The sequence below is a fragment of the Dendropsophus ebraccatus genome, chromosome 1 (assembly GCF_027789765.1).
Source record: "Dendropsophus ebraccatus isolate aDenEbr1 chromosome 1, aDenEbr1.pat, whole genome shotgun sequence".
NCBI classification, from domain to species: domain Eukaryota; kingdom Metazoa; phylum Chordata; class Amphibia; order Anura; family Hylidae; genus Dendropsophus; species Dendropsophus ebraccatus.
Genome location: NC_091454.1, coordinates 225,152,761 through 225,172,833, shown reverse-complemented (window position 1 = coordinate 225,172,833; position 20,073 = coordinate 225,152,761). Strand labels below are relative to the sequence as shown.

At 40.8% G+C, this 20,073-nt stretch overlaps 2 protein-coding genes across 2 annotated transcripts; both read left to right on the top strand.

Moving 5' to 3' along the window:
• Positions 1-4,330: 4,330 nt before the first annotated feature.
• Positions 4,331-5,269, top strand: LOC138785335 (olfactory receptor 6P1-like). The gene has a single exon (XM_069961187.1). The coding sequence runs from the start codon at positions 4,331-4,333 to the stop codon at positions 5,267-5,269; it is 939 nt and encodes a 312-aa protein (XP_069817288.1).
• Positions 5,270-14,542: 9,273 nt separating this feature from the next.
• Positions 14,543-19,320, top strand: LOC138785331 (olfactory receptor 10A3-like). Its single transcript, XM_069961172.1, has 3 exons — positions 14,543-14,616; positions 17,166-17,353; positions 18,230-19,320. The coding sequence occupies exons 1-3, from the start codon at positions 14,543-14,545 to the stop codon at positions 19,318-19,320; spliced, it is 1,353 nt and encodes a 450-aa protein (XP_069817273.1).
• Positions 19,321-20,073: the final 753 nt, after the last annotated feature.

The following is a 20,073-nucleotide window of genomic DNA, read 5'->3' as shown; positions in this document are numbered from 1 at the left end:
TTATCTTTGAAAAAGGGTAAAATATGTTTTATTAGTCAAAACCTTTTTTTTTTACTTTTCCATTCACCAGGTGAAACAATCCCCCATCAATCGAGTAGTCTTATTGTCAGAGAGCACGCACACTATGTTTGTCTTTAATTATGAGATTTTTTAAAATTATTTTTATTTGAATTATTCATGTGTTTCTTGAATGAGGCAACATCCCTAGTAGTCTTTATTAAAATGACTAAGGGTCCATTTACACAGAAAGATTATGTGACAGATTATCTGCCAAAGATTTAAAGCCAAAGCCAGAAACAGACTATGAACAGAGATCAGGTCATAAAGGAAAACCTGAGATTTCCTTGCTTTTCAAATCCATTCCTGGCTTTGGCTTCAAATCTTTGGCAGATAATCTGTCATATAATCTTTCTGTGTAAATGGACCCTAAGCATTTTATTCATTTAATGACAAGATAGACTTTTTGGGGGACATTTATCAATGTGCCTTTGCTTTTTTAACCCACAGACAGCTGTTTCGGGGTATTTGCCCCTCATCAGTGTGAAGTAGGTTTCTGACTAGTGGGAGCAATGCCTAGTAAGTGCATGCACGCTGGTTGACCTCAGGGAGATTAACCAAAACACCACAGAGACACCATCACGTGTCTCAACGTCCGTGTATTCTAGAGCATTGCCCCCTGGGAAATCAAATATGCAAAAGAACACTCCAGAGACACCATCACGTGTCTCGACGTCAGTGAACTAGCCAGACCTTCCTCCTAGAAGCAACAACCAGGCCAAGGAATGTCTCCAATCAAGGAAACCACCCGAGCAAGGTATCCATCCACAGACAGCTGTTTCGGGTTAGAGGGGCAAATATCCCGAAAGAGCTGTCTGTGGATGGATACCTTGCTCGGGTGGTTTCCTTGATTGGAGATTTTCCTTGGCCTGGTTGTTCCTTCCCAGAGGAAGGTCTGGCTAGTTCACTGACGTCGAGACACGTGATGGTGTCTCTGCTGTGTTCTTTTGCATATTTGATTTCCCAGGGGGCAATGCTCTAGAATACACGGACGTTGAGACACGTGATGGTGTCTCTGCGGTGTTTTGGTTGATCTCCCTGAGGTCAACCAGCATCTTTTTGCTTTTTTTAAAACATAAACATATACACTATGTAGGACATTTATCAACGAAAAAAGTCATAGTTTTAGGCGGAAAATGGCCAGATGCAAAAATTTATTTGCAAATGGTCGATTGCGAATATTCCCATCTGGCCATTTTTCACCCGGTAGGCTAGGTGCGCGGGGAGGGAGTGTGGAGGGGGCGGAATGGGGGGCGTGGACTCAGAGTCTGCTCTATTCATCAATTTGTTCGCCATAAAATAGTCAGGAAACCTACTCCAGCTCTGAGTTGGCGTAGATTTCCTGCCGTGCGAACTCGCCCGCATGGGATTTATGTAGATCCTCTACATAAATCTCCGTAATGTCGGAGCTGCGGGGACAATTTTAAATCTGGCGCAGAAAACACCGGACTTAATAAATGTCCCACTATGTCTATATCTACTTTAACCCTTTGAGGACCAGGCCCAAAATGACCCAGAGGACCGCGCAAATTTTGATCTTAGTGCTTTCGTTTTTCCCTCCTCCCCTTCTAAGAGCTCCAGCACTCTCAGTTTCTATCTACAGGCCATGTAAGTGCTTGTTTTTTACAGGAATAGTTGTACTTTGTAATGGCGTCATTCATTTTACCATAACATGTATGATGGAATCCCAAATATATTATTTATGAAGATATAAATAGGTGAAATCGTAAGAAAGAATGCAATATGGTAACGTTTGGGGGGTTCCTGTGTCTACGTAATGCACTATATGGTAACAGCGACATGACACTATTATTCTATAGGTCAGTCCGAACACAACCATATGCAGGTTACACAGATTCTCTAATGTTATATATATATTTTTTTTTTATGAAATCCTTTTTTTTGGCAATTAAATATTAATAAAATGGGCCTATTGTGACGCTTATAACGGTTTTATTTTTTCACCTATGGGGCTGTATGGGGTGTCATTTTTTCCGCCATGATCTCTAGTTTTTATTAATACCATATTTGTGAAGATCGGACGTTTTGATCACTTTTTATTGATTTTTTTAAATATATAATGTAACATAAAATCGGTAATCTGCGCACTTTTTTCCCTCTTTTCGTGTACGCCGTTTACCGGTCGCAATGACGCTTGTTATACTTTAATAGATCGGACAATTACGCACGCTATGGTATATTATATGTTTATCTATTTATTCATTTTTATATGTTTTATTTATATAATGGGAAAGGGGGGTGATTTAGACTTTTATTGGGGGAGGGGTTTTGGGGTAGTGTGTTAGTGTTTTGAACTTTTTTTTTTTTACACTTTTGAAGTCCCTTTGGGGGACTTGTACATACATTACTTTGATTTATACACTGATGAATGCTATGCCATAGGCATAGCATTGATCAGTGTTATCGGCGATCTGCTCATTGAGCCTGCCTGTGCAGGCTCAGTGTAGCAGATCGCCGATCGGACCGCATGGAGGCAGGTAAGAGACCTCCAGCAGTCCGTTTCAACGATCGGGACCCCCGCAGTCACACTGCGGGGGTCCCGATCAGTAAGTGACAGGGGACTCCCCCTGTCACTTACACTTAAACGCTGCGGTCGCGCCACGATCGCGGCATTTAAGGGGTTAATGACACACGGCAGCGCGATCGCTGCAGCCTGTCATTACCGGTGAGGTCCCGGCTGCTCACTGCAGCCGGCCCCCACCTCCTATGAAGCGCGCTCTGCTCCGGAGCGCGCTTCATAGCGGGAATAACACCCATGACGTAAGGTTACGTCATGGGTCGTCTGGGGACAGACTTCCATGACGTAACCCTACGTCCAGGGTCGTCTAGGGGTTAATATATTCAAAATATATATATTTCTGGGTAGATGAAATATGCAGGTAAGTTAATTTTTTTGGTCTATGGCGCTGTGCAATGCATTTTTTGCATTGTCTTCTATATGTGCATAGATTAGACTTTTTGAATTCTTCTCCTTTATAGTATTTACCAGTATTTAGCAGTATTTAGCAGGATCAAGAAAAATTTATATAGAGATGAGCGAGTAGTGAAATATTCGAATATTCGAAATTCAAATCGAGTTGACCGCGATGATCGACTATTTGATCGAATATCGAATGCCATTAAAGTCTACGGGAGAAAAATGCTGGTTTATTGGAAACCAAAATTCGACCACATAGAGGTCACCAAGTCCACCATGGCACCTCGGGAAATGATGCCAACAACTCTGGAATGCAACTGGGACAGCACGGGAAGCATGCCTGGTTGCATCTAAGTCGCATTATTACGTCACTAACAAAGCCACAATTATCAACTATTCACTCCAAACACAATATACTCTCTATGTAAAGTGGAAAAATTACATGGAAATCTTCTTCTCATTACAGTAATATTGTAAAAAAACATGGGGGCATTGAACTGGTTTATGTTAGGCACAGAATGCGAAACAATAGTACCAACCTTTTTTTTTTCTGGCACACTCTCAGTATACAGCTGTATAGACTATATCTGAAGTTTTGAGAAACTAGATACACTGCTGCCTATTCCTCACAGTGCGCTCCAGCTGTCTGTCTGAACACACTGATGTGCTGCTAGCAGGTGTAATAGCTGTATATATGTGTGATAAGCTCTGCTGTCTATAATTTTAGCCTAACAAAGGCTTTTGGGGGTTCCTATTGCCTTAAACCAACTAACACCTAACTGTCCCTGCTACACACTGTCTAGCTCCAAGTAGCATCTGAAAACAAATCTTAATCAATCAGGTAAATGCTCACTGTCTCTGATTCAATCTCTCTCCCTGACTAGCTTCAAGATGGCATCGGGCAGGAAAAGCCAAGTTCTTATACTCTGGAGGTCTGGAGGTCACATGAGTAATCCAGCCAATGATGCCAGTGTGCTCCTAGGGCCTGTCACTCCCCCCATTCCCCCCGCATAGTTATTGGCTAGAAAATGGCGCAAGGCAAGGTGGGAGTAGAAACAGATTTTTACAGCATTTTTGGTCGGATGCGTGATCAAAAACAAGTATATCGAATAGTGTAGTATTCGATCAAATAGCTACTCGATTGCGTACTACTCGCTCTTCTCTAACCTCAAGTAACATTGTTAACATTTCCATTTAATTCTACAATTAGGAGACAAGAAGAAGTTCATAGGAATATATAGATTTGTCACCACAAATATCGGCATTGTCACTGTACTTCTTTCAGTTTATATTCAACTAAAGTCCATACAAACCCTTGGAAAAATACTCTTGGATATGGCCAACCAGTCATCAGTCACAAAGTTTGTATTATTGGGGTTCCCAAATTTTACTGGCTATAAGGCTGTTGTTCTCTTTACTATAATCCTGATTGTCTACATCCTCACCCTCATAATAAATACTATGGTCATTGTTTTGGTGTCCATCAAGCCGCAGCTCCATTCTCCCATGTACTTCTTCCTCCAGCAGTTATCACTTGTTGAATCCACTTTTGTTTCTGTGACTGTTCCTAACATGCTGCGTGTTATATGGCTGGAAGGGACCATAGTTTTTGTTGCTGGTTGTATAACCCAGGCTTATTTCTATGCAGCCATGGGGTGTGCAGAATGTCACCTCCTCGCAGTCATGGCTTATGACCGCTACTTGGCCATTTGTAACCCTCTTCGCTACAACGCCATCATGGATACAAGACTCCAGTATCTCTTGGCCATCTATTGTTGGGTTTGTGGATTCCTCCTGGCCCAGATAACTCTTAACCTTCTCTTACAGCCAGTGTACTGTGGTTCCAATGTGATCGACCACTTTTTCTGTGACCCGGTTCCATTTATCGACCTTGCTTGTTCTTTCAAAGTTGGCTTACAGTTTGGAATCCTATTCACCTCCATCTTTATGATCGCCATACCTTTTATTTTAATTGTCATCAGTTATATTTGTGTCTTTGTAACAATTCTTGGCATCTCCTCTACAACGGGAAGGAAGAAAGCCTTCTCCACCTGTAGCTCCTACCTCACTGTGGTCTCTGTTGTTTTTGTAACAACAATCACCATCTACTTGGTCCCTGTGAATGAAAACACTTTAAACATTATTAAATTTATTGCCGTTCTGTACATTGTGGTAACTCTTCTGTTTAACCCGTTCGTATACTGCTTGAGGAACCAAGAAATGAGAATCGTCTTAGGGAAGACATTTCGTAGAAGAAATATAAAGAATAATTAAAAATACATAGCAATAAAATATAATAAATGTTGTGGTCTTTCTGGATCTGTTCTGTTTAAAGATATTGAAAAGATAGAAGGGGTATAAAGACAAGCTACAGGATGCTGAGGGGCACTATTTTCCTGATCTTAATCTTTTCTAACAGTTTGAGTCTTTCCCTCCCTGACATCTAGTTCTGTGTTGGTTAAGACTTCAGAAGAGAAGGATTTAGGGGCAGTGATTTCTGACACCTCACAATGAGTTATCAGTGCAGCCAGGTGGTAGGGAAATCAAATTGTGTGCTGGACTGTGTATGTGTATATATATATATATATATATATATATATATACACTCACCGGCCACTTTATTAGGTACACCATGCTAGTAACCGGTTGGACCCCCTTTTGCCTTCAGAACTGCCTCAATTCTTCGTGGCATAGATTCAACAAGGTGCTGGAAGCATTCCTCAGAGATTTTGGTCCATATTGACATGATGGCATCACACAGTTGCCGCAGATTTGTCGGCTGCACATCCATGATGCGAATCTCCCGTTCCACCACCACCCAAAGATGCTCTATTGGATTGAGATCTGGTGACTGTGGAGGCCATTTGAGTACAGTGAACTCATTGTCATGTTCAAGAAACCAGTCTGAGATGATTCTAGCTTTATGACATGGCGCATTATCCTGCTGAAAGTAGCCATCAGATGTTGGGTACATTGTGGTCATAAAGGGATGGACATGGTCAGCAACAATACTCAGGTAGGCTGTGGCGTTGCAACGATGCTCAATTGGTACCAAGGGGCCCAAAGAGTGCCAAGAAAATATTCCCCACACCATGACACCACCACCACCAGCCTGAACCGTTGATACAAGGCAGAATGGATCCATGCTTTCATGTTGTTGACGCCAAATTCTGACCCTACCATCCGAATGTTGCAGCAGAAATCGAGACTCATCAGACCAGGCAACATTTTTACAATCTTCTACTGTCCAATTTCGATGAGCTTATGCAAATTGTAGCCTCAGTTTCCTGTTCTTAGCTGAGCGGAGTGGCACCCGGTGTGGTCTTCTGCTGCTGTAGCCCATCTGCCTCAAAGTTGGAGGTACTGTGCGTTCAGAGATGCTCTTCTGCCTACCTTGGTTGTAACGGTTGGCTATTTGAGTCACTGTTGCCTTTCTATCAGCTCGAACCAGTCTGCCCATTCTCCTCTGACCTCTGGCATCAACAAGGCATTTCCGCCCACAGAACTGCAGCTCACTGGATGGTTTTTCTTTTTCGGACCATTCTCTGTAAACCCTAGAGATGGTTGTGCGTGAAAATCCCAGTAGATCAGCAGTTTCTGAAATACTCAGACCAGCCCTTCTGGCACCAACAACCATGCCACGTTCAAAGGCCCTCAAATCACCTTTCTTCCCCATACTGATGCTCGGTTTGAACTGCAGGAGATTGTCTTGACCATGTCTACATGCCTAAATGCACTGAGTTGCCGCCATGTGATTGGTTGATTAGAAATTAAGTGGTAACGTGCAGTTGGACAGGTGTACCTAATAAAGTGGCTGGTGAGTGTGTATATATATATATATATATATATATATATATATATATATATTGGTATGCTGGGCTGTATATATATTGTAAATAATGGTAAGCTGGACTGTATATATAATGGTATGCTGGGCTGTATAGTTGGAGGTATAACCAGTAAAGATCCCCTTGTGATCCTGCTGTTTAGAGCTCTAGGTAGACCACATCTGGAATATTGTGTTCAGTTTTGGGGACCTCACCTACATAAAGATACAAAATTATATTAATAAAATAGAACAGGTCCAAAGACGGCCCACAATAAGGCTGGAGTGCGTGAGGCATAAAACACGTCAGGAAAGACTTAAAGATTTGAATCTAGAGGGAAAAAAAAGGATGGAAACCTTATATATGTTACAGGACTAAATACGGTTCAAGAGGGGAGGAGTGCTAGCCACTCAGAAAAGGGAGAAACGTAAAATACGGCGGCCCCTGCTGGGTTCGGGGGGGGGGGCCCTTGGTGTTTGGTCCTGTGACAATGGGGCTGCAGGACCATTTCGTGGCCTCCCCTCCCTGCTTGCGCTCGCTTTGCCGGGTTAGCAGTCGCTGATAGACACAGTGTCGATTTAGTGTAGGGACTCATGTGGGCCAGACGACCTGCATGTGATACATTAGGCAATATGGTTTGATCAAATTTTATACCAACATCCTGGCATTGGTTTTTAAATGTAGCTGAGAGGCATTAGTGTCAGCCATAGGTGTGAGGTGCAGCAGCTCCTTTTTCTCTCCATGTCCGTAATTACTTCTTTCATACCATAGAAAATACCCGATTGCCTACAGTAGGTGACCTTCCTGTGGTGGACCCTGGAGGACCAATGTGATAACGCTGACTCTCTGCACCTCACTTCCTGAGAAACAAGGATGAAAGCAAAACTACAATCTATGCCCCTACCTAAGGGCCCAGAAAGCCTTCCTGCACCCGCTACATTCATCAAGGAGCAGAACAGGGGTTCTAGAGGGGTAGAAAGAGTGACATTCTGTGCCTGGAAAGGCTCTCAGATTTAAGTATTTGCTTCATTAGAGCTGTTAGATATCCATAGGAAACTAGTGAGCAATAAAGTTTTGACTACTGAAAAAGTCATGTGAGGGAAGTACAGTGAGCCCTGTCATGGTATCCATACCCCTGTCATGGTATCCATAGGAAAGTAGTGAGCAATAAAGTTTTGGCCACTGAAAAAGTCACGTGAGGGAAGTACAGTGAGCCCTATCTGATCCCAGCTCACTGTCCTTGCCTACTTGATTTACTGCCTTAAGTGGTAGGTAAGGGGGAAACCTTAAGCAAACCGAGTTCAGACAAGAGCATGGTATCAAATCAATAAATAAAGTCAAGGTTAGGAAAACAACAAGCCAAAGGTCAGAGAACACAAGATGCAATGCAAATATAATGCTGGGGAAGCAGGGCAGCCTAAACTTCCTGTAGGAGGGTCAGACAGAAAATTGGTTGGCTAGCTGGCCCCAGTGTCAGTGAAGCTTACCTGCTGACACCTATTTACATACTTTCCCCGGGTGCACTTTCCTATGCTGGGTTCCAATTTTCACACACCCCTTGACCTGGCAACAAACATGGTGACGGCATTGGTCTGCTGCTATCGGATAACTGCTCCTTCACCCCAACTCCACTTCTTCCTACCCCCATCCCTTCTTCCATTCGCATATACACCCCCTCCAACTTCCTAGTGGCCGACCACTACACTCTGCAACCACTTCCTTTCACCAATTCAATTCTTGGCAATTGCACTTTCTCTCTACAGACATTTCCCAAGGGCAAGGCAATTTTAACATTCCCATCAACACATCCCAAAACGCCACCTTCTATCTCCTGACCTCATTCTTAAGCCTCACACTATGGTCCTCTATGCCTACTGACAAAAAAGGGTCACACACTATACCTTATATTTATCTGCATCTGTCCTATATCTGACCTAGCTAGCACATCTCTCTAAATCTCTGACCACAACCTCTCACACACAACAGATTAGGCCTTCTGAATCACACTGGAACACAAGCAAAATACTCCAAGGAAGACTTCCAGAAATACAAGCAGGCTGTCAGGAATTTGCAGTAGCCTGGTCTGAACTGGGCCTGGTGTTTAGCTTTTGTGTGCCACACCTAACTGCTTCTCAGCTTCCGGCAATGCAGGAGTTAAGCTGAGAAGCTTCTGGACTTGATTTTGCACCTGTCTGGTCTCTGTGATTGATGGGTTTCTCTGCCTGTCTGTAATCTGGAAGATCAGAGCGCTGGTCCAATGGGGATCCAGACCGGGCTCTTGGTCAGCATAAAACAGAGCTGAGGCAGAGTCCCAGCGCTGGCTATTAGATTAACACCCTGATCCCAGCTCCCCCTTGTCTATTCCTGTGCTTCCCGTCCTTACTTCCTCTGCTTGCTCGTCTGTGTTACCTGACCTCTGGCTTTGACCTTTGACTATCCGACTGCTACTTGTTTTGTACTGCGCTGCCTGCTTGGTTTTTGACTTTGCCTGTTCGACTATTCTATATTGTGTTTGTACGTCTGTCTTGTTCTGTGTTTCACGTACTCAGTATAGGGAACGTCTTTGTGGTTGTCCACGGCCGCCTAGGGCCGATTGAGACAAGTAGGTAGGGACAGTTGGTGGGTTCAGCATCAGGGCTCACTGTTGTGTCTTGTCCCTGCCTTCCCTGTCCTGACACCGGCACTCCTTCCTTTTAGGTTCACCCTTACTTCTGCCAAATACGATTACTTTACTTACCTCATATCTTCTGATAAACCTAGGAACCTATTTAACATCTTTAACTCCTTGATCCGCCCCTTTTGCCACCCTCCACATCTATTATCTCAGCTGAGAACTTTGCCACATACTTCAAACAGAAGATAGATAACATCAGAGAATGTTTCCAGTCCGATTGACTAGGGATGAGCGAACTTTTGAAAAGTTCAGTTCGGTTCGATCCCCCGAACTTTCCTGAAGTTCGGGTTCTGACGAACCGAACCGAAAACGAACCTTGCAATAACGGCTGAATAATTGCAGCTACAATAGTGGGAGTGTGATAGGGTAAAATTTCGTGTAGTTGCAGTTGCTATTACAATGAAAAAAGTGTAAAAAATCAAAGTGCAAAAAATAGTGAAAAAAAAAAAAAAAATCGCCGGCAAATCGGCAATAATGCCGAGCCGACTCCCCTAATGGTTAATATATTTAATTAATAGAACATATTTTCGTTGTACTAAAGTCACTTTCGTTGTTCAATAATTTAATTAAAACAATTCCATCATTGTGCAATTAAATATACTGTTAAAATAAATATATAGATATAAATAAATGTATATTTATATATATATATATATATATATATATATATTTTTTTTACAGTATATTTAATTGCACAAGTATGGATTCGTTTAAATTAAATTATTGAACAACGAAATTAATTTTATTACAACGAAAATGTGTTTTATTAATTAAATATCAATTATTACAGGAAGCTCTCTATTAAGCCGTTAATTTATATACCCGGTAATAGAGCAAACTGTAATAATCAATACTTTACTTTAATTAAAACATCAAATGTTTCTTCTAATTATGCTATCACAATAACATTATCAGAAGAAACATTTTGAATCATATGTGCGCTCAGCTGATCAGCTGATCGGCTCAGCGCACATATAATTAGCGGGTCCGCAGCACAGTGACTTCATTGTGCTGCGGACCAGCGAAGAGGACACATGGGAGTGAGTATACAGCTCTCCCCACCCCCTCCCCAGCACTGCACCCATCCCAGCAAGGAAGGGGGGTCGCTTAACCCCTTTCTTGCTGGGATGGGTGCAGTCTGACATCAGTCTGGCCCCCAAGGGGTTAAGGGGGATGCATCCTCCCTTAACCCCTTGGGGGCCAGACTGTAAGCAGCGATCTGTAAAGATGCGGCATACTGTAAGGTGCACAACACCGCTCACAATGATGGGTGTTGTGCTCCTGTTTGTGTGTTTTTTGTGTGTTTCTCCCTTTTTGTTTTTCAGATATCGGTATCCAGTGGATTACGTCGGATTCGGTGGACTACGTCGATGACCAGCAATTGTTTGGATTTTTTTTTTAATAAAATGGTCAATGAGGGGTGTTTTTATTTGAATTAAAAAAAATTTCACTTGTGTCTTGTCTTTATTTCTTTACTATATAGACTTAGTAGTGGAAGCCGTCTAATAGACAGAATCCATTACTAAGTTGGGGCCTAGTGTTAGCCGGTATAAAATGGCTAACACTAACCCCCTATTATTACCCCAGTACCCAATGCCATCAGGGGTACTGGGAAGAGTCGGGTGCCAGTGGTCCCGGAGCGTCAAAATTGGCGCTCCTGGACTGGGGTGGCAGCAGGCTGGTAATATTTAGGCTGGGGAGGGCCTAAACCAATGGCTCTTCCCACCCTGGTGTTACCAGGCCGCTGTTGCTTGGTTTTTAACCCGGCTGGTTATGAAAATAGGGGGAACCCTACTCGTTTTCTTTTTTAAATAAATAATTAAAAAAAAACGCGTAGGGTTCCCCCTATTTTCATAACCGGGACCACTGGCACCCGTCTCTTCCCAGTACCCCTGGTGGCATTGGGTACTGGGGTAATAATGGGGGGTTAGTGTTAGCCAGCAGACAGCTTCCACTACTAAGTCTATAAAGTAAAGAAATAAAGACAAGACACAAGTGAATTTTTTTTTTTATTCAAATAAAAACACCCCCACACCCCTCATTGACCATTTTATAAAAAAAAAAAAAATCCAAACAACCGCTGGTCATCGACGTAGTCCACCGAATCCACAGGATACCGATATCTGAAAAACAAAAAGGGAGAAACACGCAAAAAACACACAAACAGGAGCACAACACCCATCATTGTGAGCAGTGTTGTGCACCTTACAGTATGCCGCATCTTTACAGATCGCTGCTTACAGTCTGGTCCCCAAGGGGTTAAGGGAGGATGCATTGCATCCCCTTTAACCCCTTGGGGGCCAGACTGATGTCAGAATGCACTCATCCCAGCAAGGAAGGGGTTAAGTGACCCCCCCCCCCTTCCTTGCTGGGATGGGTGCAGTGCTGGGGAGGGGGTGGGGAGAGCTGTATACTCACCCTCTGATGTCCCGATGTGACATCTTCGCTGGTCCGCAGCACAATGAAGTAACTGTGCTGCGGACCCGCTAATTATATGTGCGCTGAGCTGATCAGCTGATCAGCTGAGAGCACATATGATTCAAAATGTTTCTTCTAATAATGCTATTGTTATGGCATAATTAGAAGCAACATTTGATGTTTTAATTAAAGTAAAGTATTGATTATTACAGTTTGCTCTATTACCGGCAATATGAATTAACGGCTTAATAGAGCTTCCTGTAATAATTAATATTTAATTAATAAAACACATTTTCGTTGTAATAAAATTAATTTCGTTGTTCAATAATTTAATTTAAACGAATCCATCATTGTGCAATTAAATATACTGTAAAAAAATAAATATATATATAAATATACATTTATTTATATATATATTTATTTTAACAGTATATTTAATTGCACAATGATGGAATCATTTTAATTAAATTATTGAATAATGAAAGTGACTTTATTACAACAAAATTATGTTCTATTAATTAAATATATTAACCATTAGAGGAGTCGGCATTATTGCAGAGGATCGCTAACCCCGTAATGCCGATTCCTCTAATACTGTTTCCCTGCTTTCACAGATGCATTCTAGAGGTGTTTGCATCACTTTTTAAAGATGTCTTTGATTTTATTTGTTATTGTTATTTCAACCAGATTCGTTACGAACTTTCTCAAAGTTCGGTTCAGTGACGAACCGAACCTTTTGCAAGGTTCGTAATGAATCTGGTTCGTTACGGTTCGGTTCGCTCATCCCTACCATTGACCCTCATGCCTCTTCAGTGCTCTTTCCCACTAACTCACACAATCACCGAAAGAACAATTTTACAAAGTACTCTCCACATTGCACCTCGCCACCTGCACACTTTACCCTATTCCATCCCACCTTATCCCCAACCTTACCTTAGTGTTTGTCCCAACACTAACTCATCTTTTTAATCTATTATTAATTACTGGCATCTCTCCCTCTTCATATAAACATGCAGCCATTGAACCCATGCCTATAAAGTCATCCCTTGACCAAGCCTCCTTATACAACTATAATCTCATCTCACTTCTCCCCTTTGCATCGAAACACCTTGAACTGTCCTACCACTTCTCATCTAATTCACCCTTCAATTCCCTTCAATTTATCTTACATCCCCATCACTACACAAAAACTGCCCTCACCAAAGTGGCTGATACATTGTTAACTGACAAAGCCTCATGCCAATACTTTGTGCTTCTTTTCCATGACCTATTATTTGCTTTTTACACAGTTCACAATTCTTTCAGCAGAGAGCCACGGAGAGCAGAGGCTCCCTATACTTAATATTGAGTCCGCGGCGGGAATTCAGCTCGGAATTTCCAACTGTTTTCCACAGTGTGAACGGGCCCTTACAGTCAATGACTTCCTTGGAGTCACCTTTGATTCTGCCTTGTCATTTAAACCATTCATTCATACCCTGACCACCTCCTGCCCCCTCTACCTCAAAAACATTTCACAAATCAACTCTTTTCTCAACCCTGACTCAACAAAATTGCGGATACATGCCCTCAATATCTCCTGCTTGGACTACTGCAACATCCTCCTCCTTGGCCTTCCATCTAAGGGCCCTATTTAATAGGAAAATTTATGCAAGGAAAATCGCTATATTTTTCCAATTTAAATTATATTTGCCCCATGCAATTGCAGGGAACAATTGAAAAACCATTTGTGTGTCGTTGATAGTTGATTTAGACCTGACCCTAAAATCATTGTTAATTGTTTGCTACTTATTTGCTTATCGTTCGCTGTAATTCCACATTCATTCACTGTTTTCCGTATTAGTTCACTAATCTTTCAGTGTAATTGCACATCGTTCATTCGTTTGCTTGGATCAGATGGAGTAAACAATCGTATTAATGATCGTTAAAAGGATTGTAGTAAAAACTATTGTTCTGTGTCATATGGTGAACGATTTCAGGTTAACGATAAGCAATCTCGTTTTTGACAGTTTATCGTTAATCAGTAAAAATTCCTTTGTCTAATAGGACCCTAACACTTTTGCTCCCCTCCAGTCTACCCTTAACTCTTCTGCCTGACTAATCCACCTCTCCCTTCGCTCTGCCTCTCCCCTTTGCCAATCCCTTTACTGGCTTTTTATTGGCCATTTACAACCTGTCCACTCAATACATCTTGAGTATAGTGGATCCTGTAATGGGAAACTTTTCCCAGCTTCCCAGGTCTGGATCCAGCTTTTCCCAGCACCCGGAAGGAGCGGCACGGAGCAGAGCTGACATCAATGTCCACAGCCTGATGAGCAGAATGCAGATAGGAACGAAGGGGTTCATTTCCTTCCTATTGTAAATTTGCTCATCTCTAATTATCATCTTTATTTATTTATTCATTTATGTTTTTATTATTTTCCTTCAGTGAGATGACTGGTCTGTGTTACATTGGGGAACAATTTAAATTCTCAGAGATGTGGAGAGACGATTGTCCCCAGATAGCCGACGGCAATACATATAGAGCTGAGAGATCTCCCATACGGAGTGCACCCCATATATTTTTATGACTGGCCTGGTATGCTGCACAAGTTCTCGCCCTCATGCAGATATCACTACATGTAGCTGAATATGGGTGTTAAAGGATCCTGCACTCAAGAGTTGGGACATTGCAAGAAACCAAAATATTTCCTGTGTTTCCCAGGGTAAGTGGATCCCTTTGATTCATGTTCTAATGATCTAGTTAAATTTGATCTTTGTGGCTAGACTGAAAGGCGGGACCATCACAATATCAGAACTTAAGTTCTAACAGTTCAGTAATGTAAGTCTGGATGCTAAGCACCGGCTGCCTGATAGTCTTTCTGAATAGAATAAACTTGGCCGTGTTAGCCTTTTTTTTCTAAGAGATGAGAGATCTTGTTAAGGAAGGAGTTCTCATCTAGACACATTATTATTATTATTATTATTATTATTATCATTATTATTATTATTATTATTATTATCATTAGTGAAAGAATGTAACTTTAGAATTATTTTTAACCTAAAAAAAAGGGTAAAATGTTTCATCAGTCAAAACTTTTTATTTACTTTTCAATTCACCCATCAATCTAGTAGAGTCCTTGTCAGAGAGCACGCACATCATGAATGTCTTTTTTTATATGGTTTTTATTTCAATTGTTCATTTGTTTCTTGAATGTAACATGAAGCAACCTAAACCTAAATATTCTTCAATAAAATGACTTACGAATTGACTCATGAAGATGGGACATTAATTAATGTGCCTTTGGGCCGATTTTTAAGTTCTATTTATAAACCAGTATTTGACAGGCAATTTTTTTTGCAACTTCTTTTTTTTTTTAATCTGTCTGTTTTGTGTATTCACCTAAACCATCTGCATAATCTTGAATTTGTGCCCAATTTATTATTTAATCTGGTGCAGGCAGAATAGTTTGTTAAATTAGTACTATTTGGCTGGGTAAAAAAAAAAAAAAAACAGACAAATACTCTATTTGTAGGAGAATCACACATTTTAGACTCAGCAATAAATACCCCCCTTTTGTCTTCTCTGGTTATTAGCTCAAAACTGATAGAGGGAGAGAAACAGGCTGCAGAGGAGAGTCGAATAAGCCATGTACGAGAGCAGAGAGAAAACAGAGCAAACTGCAGAGGCTGCATAGAAAAAAATAATCAACACTTTTAATAAAGACCTTTTGAGTGTTTATTGTTCCATAATAAGTACAGTGCAAGAATTTTATAAATATCAAAAAGATTATTTTCACATTACGTTTCAGGTTTATTATATATTAAAGTGGTTTTCCTTATCCCAAGTAATATAGTTAAACTTGGAGGATATTTTTCCAAATACATTAATTAAGCGAACTCATCTTCTTCCCCTGATATGCTGCTCTTTCCCTCCCATTGCAGACATTGTTTAGGTGGCCGACCACTGCTCTGCTCTGCTCGGACTGGTATATACTGAATATATATACTGGTATATATATATATATGTACTGACCAGACATAAGCCTGCACCTGTTTGTGCGACTTTTTAAAAAGTCACAAATGATAAATTGGGCGCTAATCCGGGATTATGTGAACTTTTGGGTGAATACTCAAAACAGGCAGATAAAAAAAAACAGTCACATCTAAAAAAATATTCACCTGTCAAATACTGGTTCATAAATAGAACTTAGACCAAAAATGGGTGAAAAATCCAATTATTCACCAAAAATTTGGAGCAAAACCTTTTATAAATTTACCCCTATGTCTATATCTAGAATAATATATTGAATATATATATATATTTCTGGGTGGATAAAGTATGCAGATAACTTTATGTTTTTGGTTTATGGCAGTGCATTTTTTGCATGGTCACCTATTTGCATAGATTGTGTTTTTTTAAACCCTTCTCTTTTACAGTGTTTACCGAGCGGGATCAAGAACATTATAGTGTAATATTTTAACAATTGTGCACATTTAGACACCAATTATGTATGTTAGTTTTTAGGAGGTTGGGTTTTTTTTATTTAAAAAATTTGAAAGTATTTTTTTTTTTCTTATACAAATATTTTTTAATAGAAATCTTATTAGGGGATAGTAGTAGTAGTAATAATAATAATAATAATAATAATAATAATAATTAGATGCAGTTAAGGTTGGTTCATCACCCTGCATGGACGGTATCCCTTACAAGTTGTATAAAGAACGTAGGGTGGAGTTTATTCCACCCCTGTTAGAAGTTTTAAATTACTCTGTTGAAGTGGGCCAGTTGTCTGCTTCAATGAGGGAAGCACTGAATTCTTTAATTAATACTGATGCCAAGATTTTTGCAAGAGCATTGGCCAACTGCTTAAATAAGATAATTGCTGATCTGGCACATGAGGATTAATCAGGGTTTATCCCCGGTAGGATGGCCAAGTTTAATGTTAGAAGGGTATTTGAAAACATGCAACTGATAGAGAAGTAGTGGGACTATTTATGGGAAGTTCCTAATAAATTTGCACTAGGGCCAAAATTCATGGCAATGGTAAAAGTTCTTTACAGTGACCCAAAGGCGGTGGTCACGGTGAATGAGGTAAACTCATTTTGTTTAAGGGGTACAAGGCAGGGGTGTCCCCTCCCCTCTATTCTTCGTCCTCTGTATGGAGCCTTTGGCCTCTTTGATAGGAAGTGATGTTGTTATAGAAGGGTTTGGGGCGAGGGGTGGAGGGGACAGGGTGACACTCTATGCAGATGATATTCTTTTTTTTCTTAGGGACACGGTGAAAGTGATACCCAGAATCATCGAATTGATTCAGACCAATGGGAGATTCTCGGGAATGCTGATTAACTGGAAGAAATCTATTTTGATGCCTTTAGGCTCTGATTGGCATTTCGTAGAATTCCCAGTAAGAGTCCTGGAGAAGGGTGGAGAATTTAGGTACCTGGGGATTCAAATATCCAGTAAGATCGAGGAGTTTAATGAACTGAATATAAGGAGGGTGATAAAGGAATAGGAGAGTAAGGTAGTGTTGTGGTATAGATTGCTCCTCACTAGAATGGACAGAATTGTGCTGTTGAGAACCATCTTTTTCCCCAAATTTACTGTTTGTTTTTGGAGCAGCTCCTATCTGGGTGGGTGACAAGTTTTTTAGGAGAATTTGAAAAATGTTGAATGACCTGATTTGGGGCAGAGGGAGGGTCAAAATAAAGTTAGACATTTTATCATTGCCGATGGAAAAAGGTGGGATGGGGATTCCAGATATTATCTCTCTTCACAATTGATCCTGTCCAGAATTAAATAACTTTTGGAGATTTGTGCTTCAAGATATTAAAAATAGAGAACAAATTGAAGTCCCCTGGTTACCAACAATTCTCATTCTACTCGATAACTCCATGGTTAAAGCCCCCAGCAAGGTGCAAAAAAAAATAAGTAGGCTGCTATTTTACGCCAGGCTTATGATAGTCTGGAAATGGATGTTCACACACCCCCCAAATATCAAAAAATGGAAAGTTTGTGTAAAGAATTATGAAGTGTTTTATACATGAGTGTATAAAAGGTATAAAGGTATATGAAGGTATAAAAATTCAAAATGTTTATGTGAATTTTATGAGATGTTTTTGTACTAAATCTTTTCTAGAATAAAAATTTTTTAAAAAATAAAATAACATTGGTGCAGCCCTCCTATAGCCTAAAGGCAGCAAAGGAGACCTAGAGAAGACTGACAACATCATAAGGTTGCCTACAGGACCACTGAACCAACAAAGACCAACCTTAAAACCAATACCTTAACCTCAACCAAAAGTGTTAACATTTCACTTTTATTCTACAACTATTAGGAGAAAAGAAGAAGTTCATAGGAATATATAGATTTGTCACCACGGATATTGGACTTAGTCCTTGTACTTCTATCAGTCTACTGTCAACTAAAGTCCATACAAACCTCTGGATTTCATATTTTGGAAAAATACACTTGGAGATGGATAAAACCAACCAGTCCTCAGTCACAGAGTTCGTATTATTGGGGTTCCCAAATTTTACTGGATATAAGGCTGTTGTTCTTTTTATTATAATCTTGATTGTCTACATCCTCACCCTCATGATAAATACTATGGTCATTGTGTTGGTGTCCATCAAGTCGCAACTCAATTCTCCCATGTACTTCTTCCTCCAGCAGTTATCACTTGTTGAATCCACTTTTCTTTCTGTGACTGTTCCTAACATGCTGCGTGTTATATGGCTGGAAGGGGCCATCGTCTCTGTTGCTGGTTGTATAACCCAGGCTTATTTCTATGCGGCCATGGGGTGTGCAGAATGTCACCTCCTTGCAGTCATGGCTTATGACCGCTACTTGGCCATTTGTAACCCTCTTCGCTACAACGCCATCATGGATACAAGACTCCAGTACATCTTAGCCATCTATTGTTGGGTTTGTGGCTTCCTCTTGGCCCAGATAACTCTTAATCTTCTCTTACAGCCTGTGTACTGTGGTTCCAATGTGATTGACCATTTTTTCTGTGACCCGGTTCCATTTATTGACCTTGCTTGTTCTTTCAAAGTTGGCTTACAGTTTGGAATCCTATTCACCTCCATCTTTATGATCGCCATACCTTTTATTTTAATTGTCATCAGTTATAGTTGCGTCTTTGTAACTATTCTGGGCATCTCCTCTACAACGGGAAGGAAGAAAGCCTTCTCCACCTGTAGTTCCCACCTCACGGTGGTGTGTGTGTTTTTTGTAACAACAATCAGCATCTACTTGGTCCCTGTGAATGAAAACACCTTAAACATTATCAAATTCCTTGCCGTTCTGTACATTGTAGTCACTCCTCTGTTTAACCCGTTCGTATACTGCTTGAGGAACCAAGAAATGAGAACCATCTTAGGGAAGACATTTCGTTGGAGAATTATAAAGAATAATTCAAAGTAGATAACCATAAAATATAATAAATGTTGTGGTCTTTCTTGATCTGTTTAAGAATATTGATACAATAGGAGGTGTCTAAACACAGGCTAGAGGAAAGATTTAAGGAGCTAAATAAGTATAGTATCAAGGCAAAAAGCGGACGTAATTAATAGCCTATTAAGTTGATGTATACCTGTCTGGGGGAAACATATATCTATCCTAACATAATAAGAGAAGAAATTATATAAGGGCGGACTAGAAGGACCAGGTGGTTTTCTGCTTACATTCTATTTCTCTATCAGCAACACAATTGTGGGGATTGTTCCATCCTGAAGACAGATAGGAAAAAAGGGGTACTACGGGCAAGGGTAAATAAAACAGGGAGGTAAGGTGGCGTTAGGAACATAATAATGAAGTGATAGTTACTAGTCCTGGTGCCCCCGCAAAGGCAGGTTCACCGCTCACAGTAACTAGCTGGTCTCCTGCATCTCAGGATGCTTTGGGTTTATGGTCCCACTCAGAAATGCCTACTTATCAAATCAGTAACTGAGGCAAGACGCCTCTGCCGTCACTGCTTGAGCAGGTAGCTCCTGTGGTATTGTGATGACACAGGAACCTGGGAGTTTTGGGAGACTGGAGAGTGGTCAGTGATGCTGTGGCTGTGGTGGCACTGAAACAGGTGTATATCACTTCTTTATTATGTTCCCAGCAATCCCCGCCCTCCCTGTGTTTTTTTTTCCTTCGCCTGAAATACCCCTTAAATGATTAGTCCATTCT

What these genes read in the sequence shown, in the direction of transcription:
- LOC138785331 (XM_069961172.1), top strand. Translation starts at nt 14,543, where the DNA reads ATGGGTGTTAAAGGATCCTGCACTCAAGAGTTGGGACATTGCAAGAAA. An exon ending in TATTTCCTGTGTTTCCCAGG is followed by an intron (nt 14,617 to 17,165) that starts GTAAGTGGATCC and finishes TTTTTTTCTTAG; the next exon opens with GGACACGGTGAAAGTGATAC. An exon ending in CCTGGGGATTCAAATATCCA is followed by an intron (nt 17,354 to 18,229) that starts GTAAGATCGAGG and finishes TACAACTATTAG; the next exon opens with GAGAAAAGAAGAAGTTCATA.
- LOC138785335 (XM_069961187.1), top strand. Translation starts at nt 4,331, where the DNA reads ATGGCCAACCAGTCATCAGTCACAAAGTTTGTATTATTGGGGTTCCCA.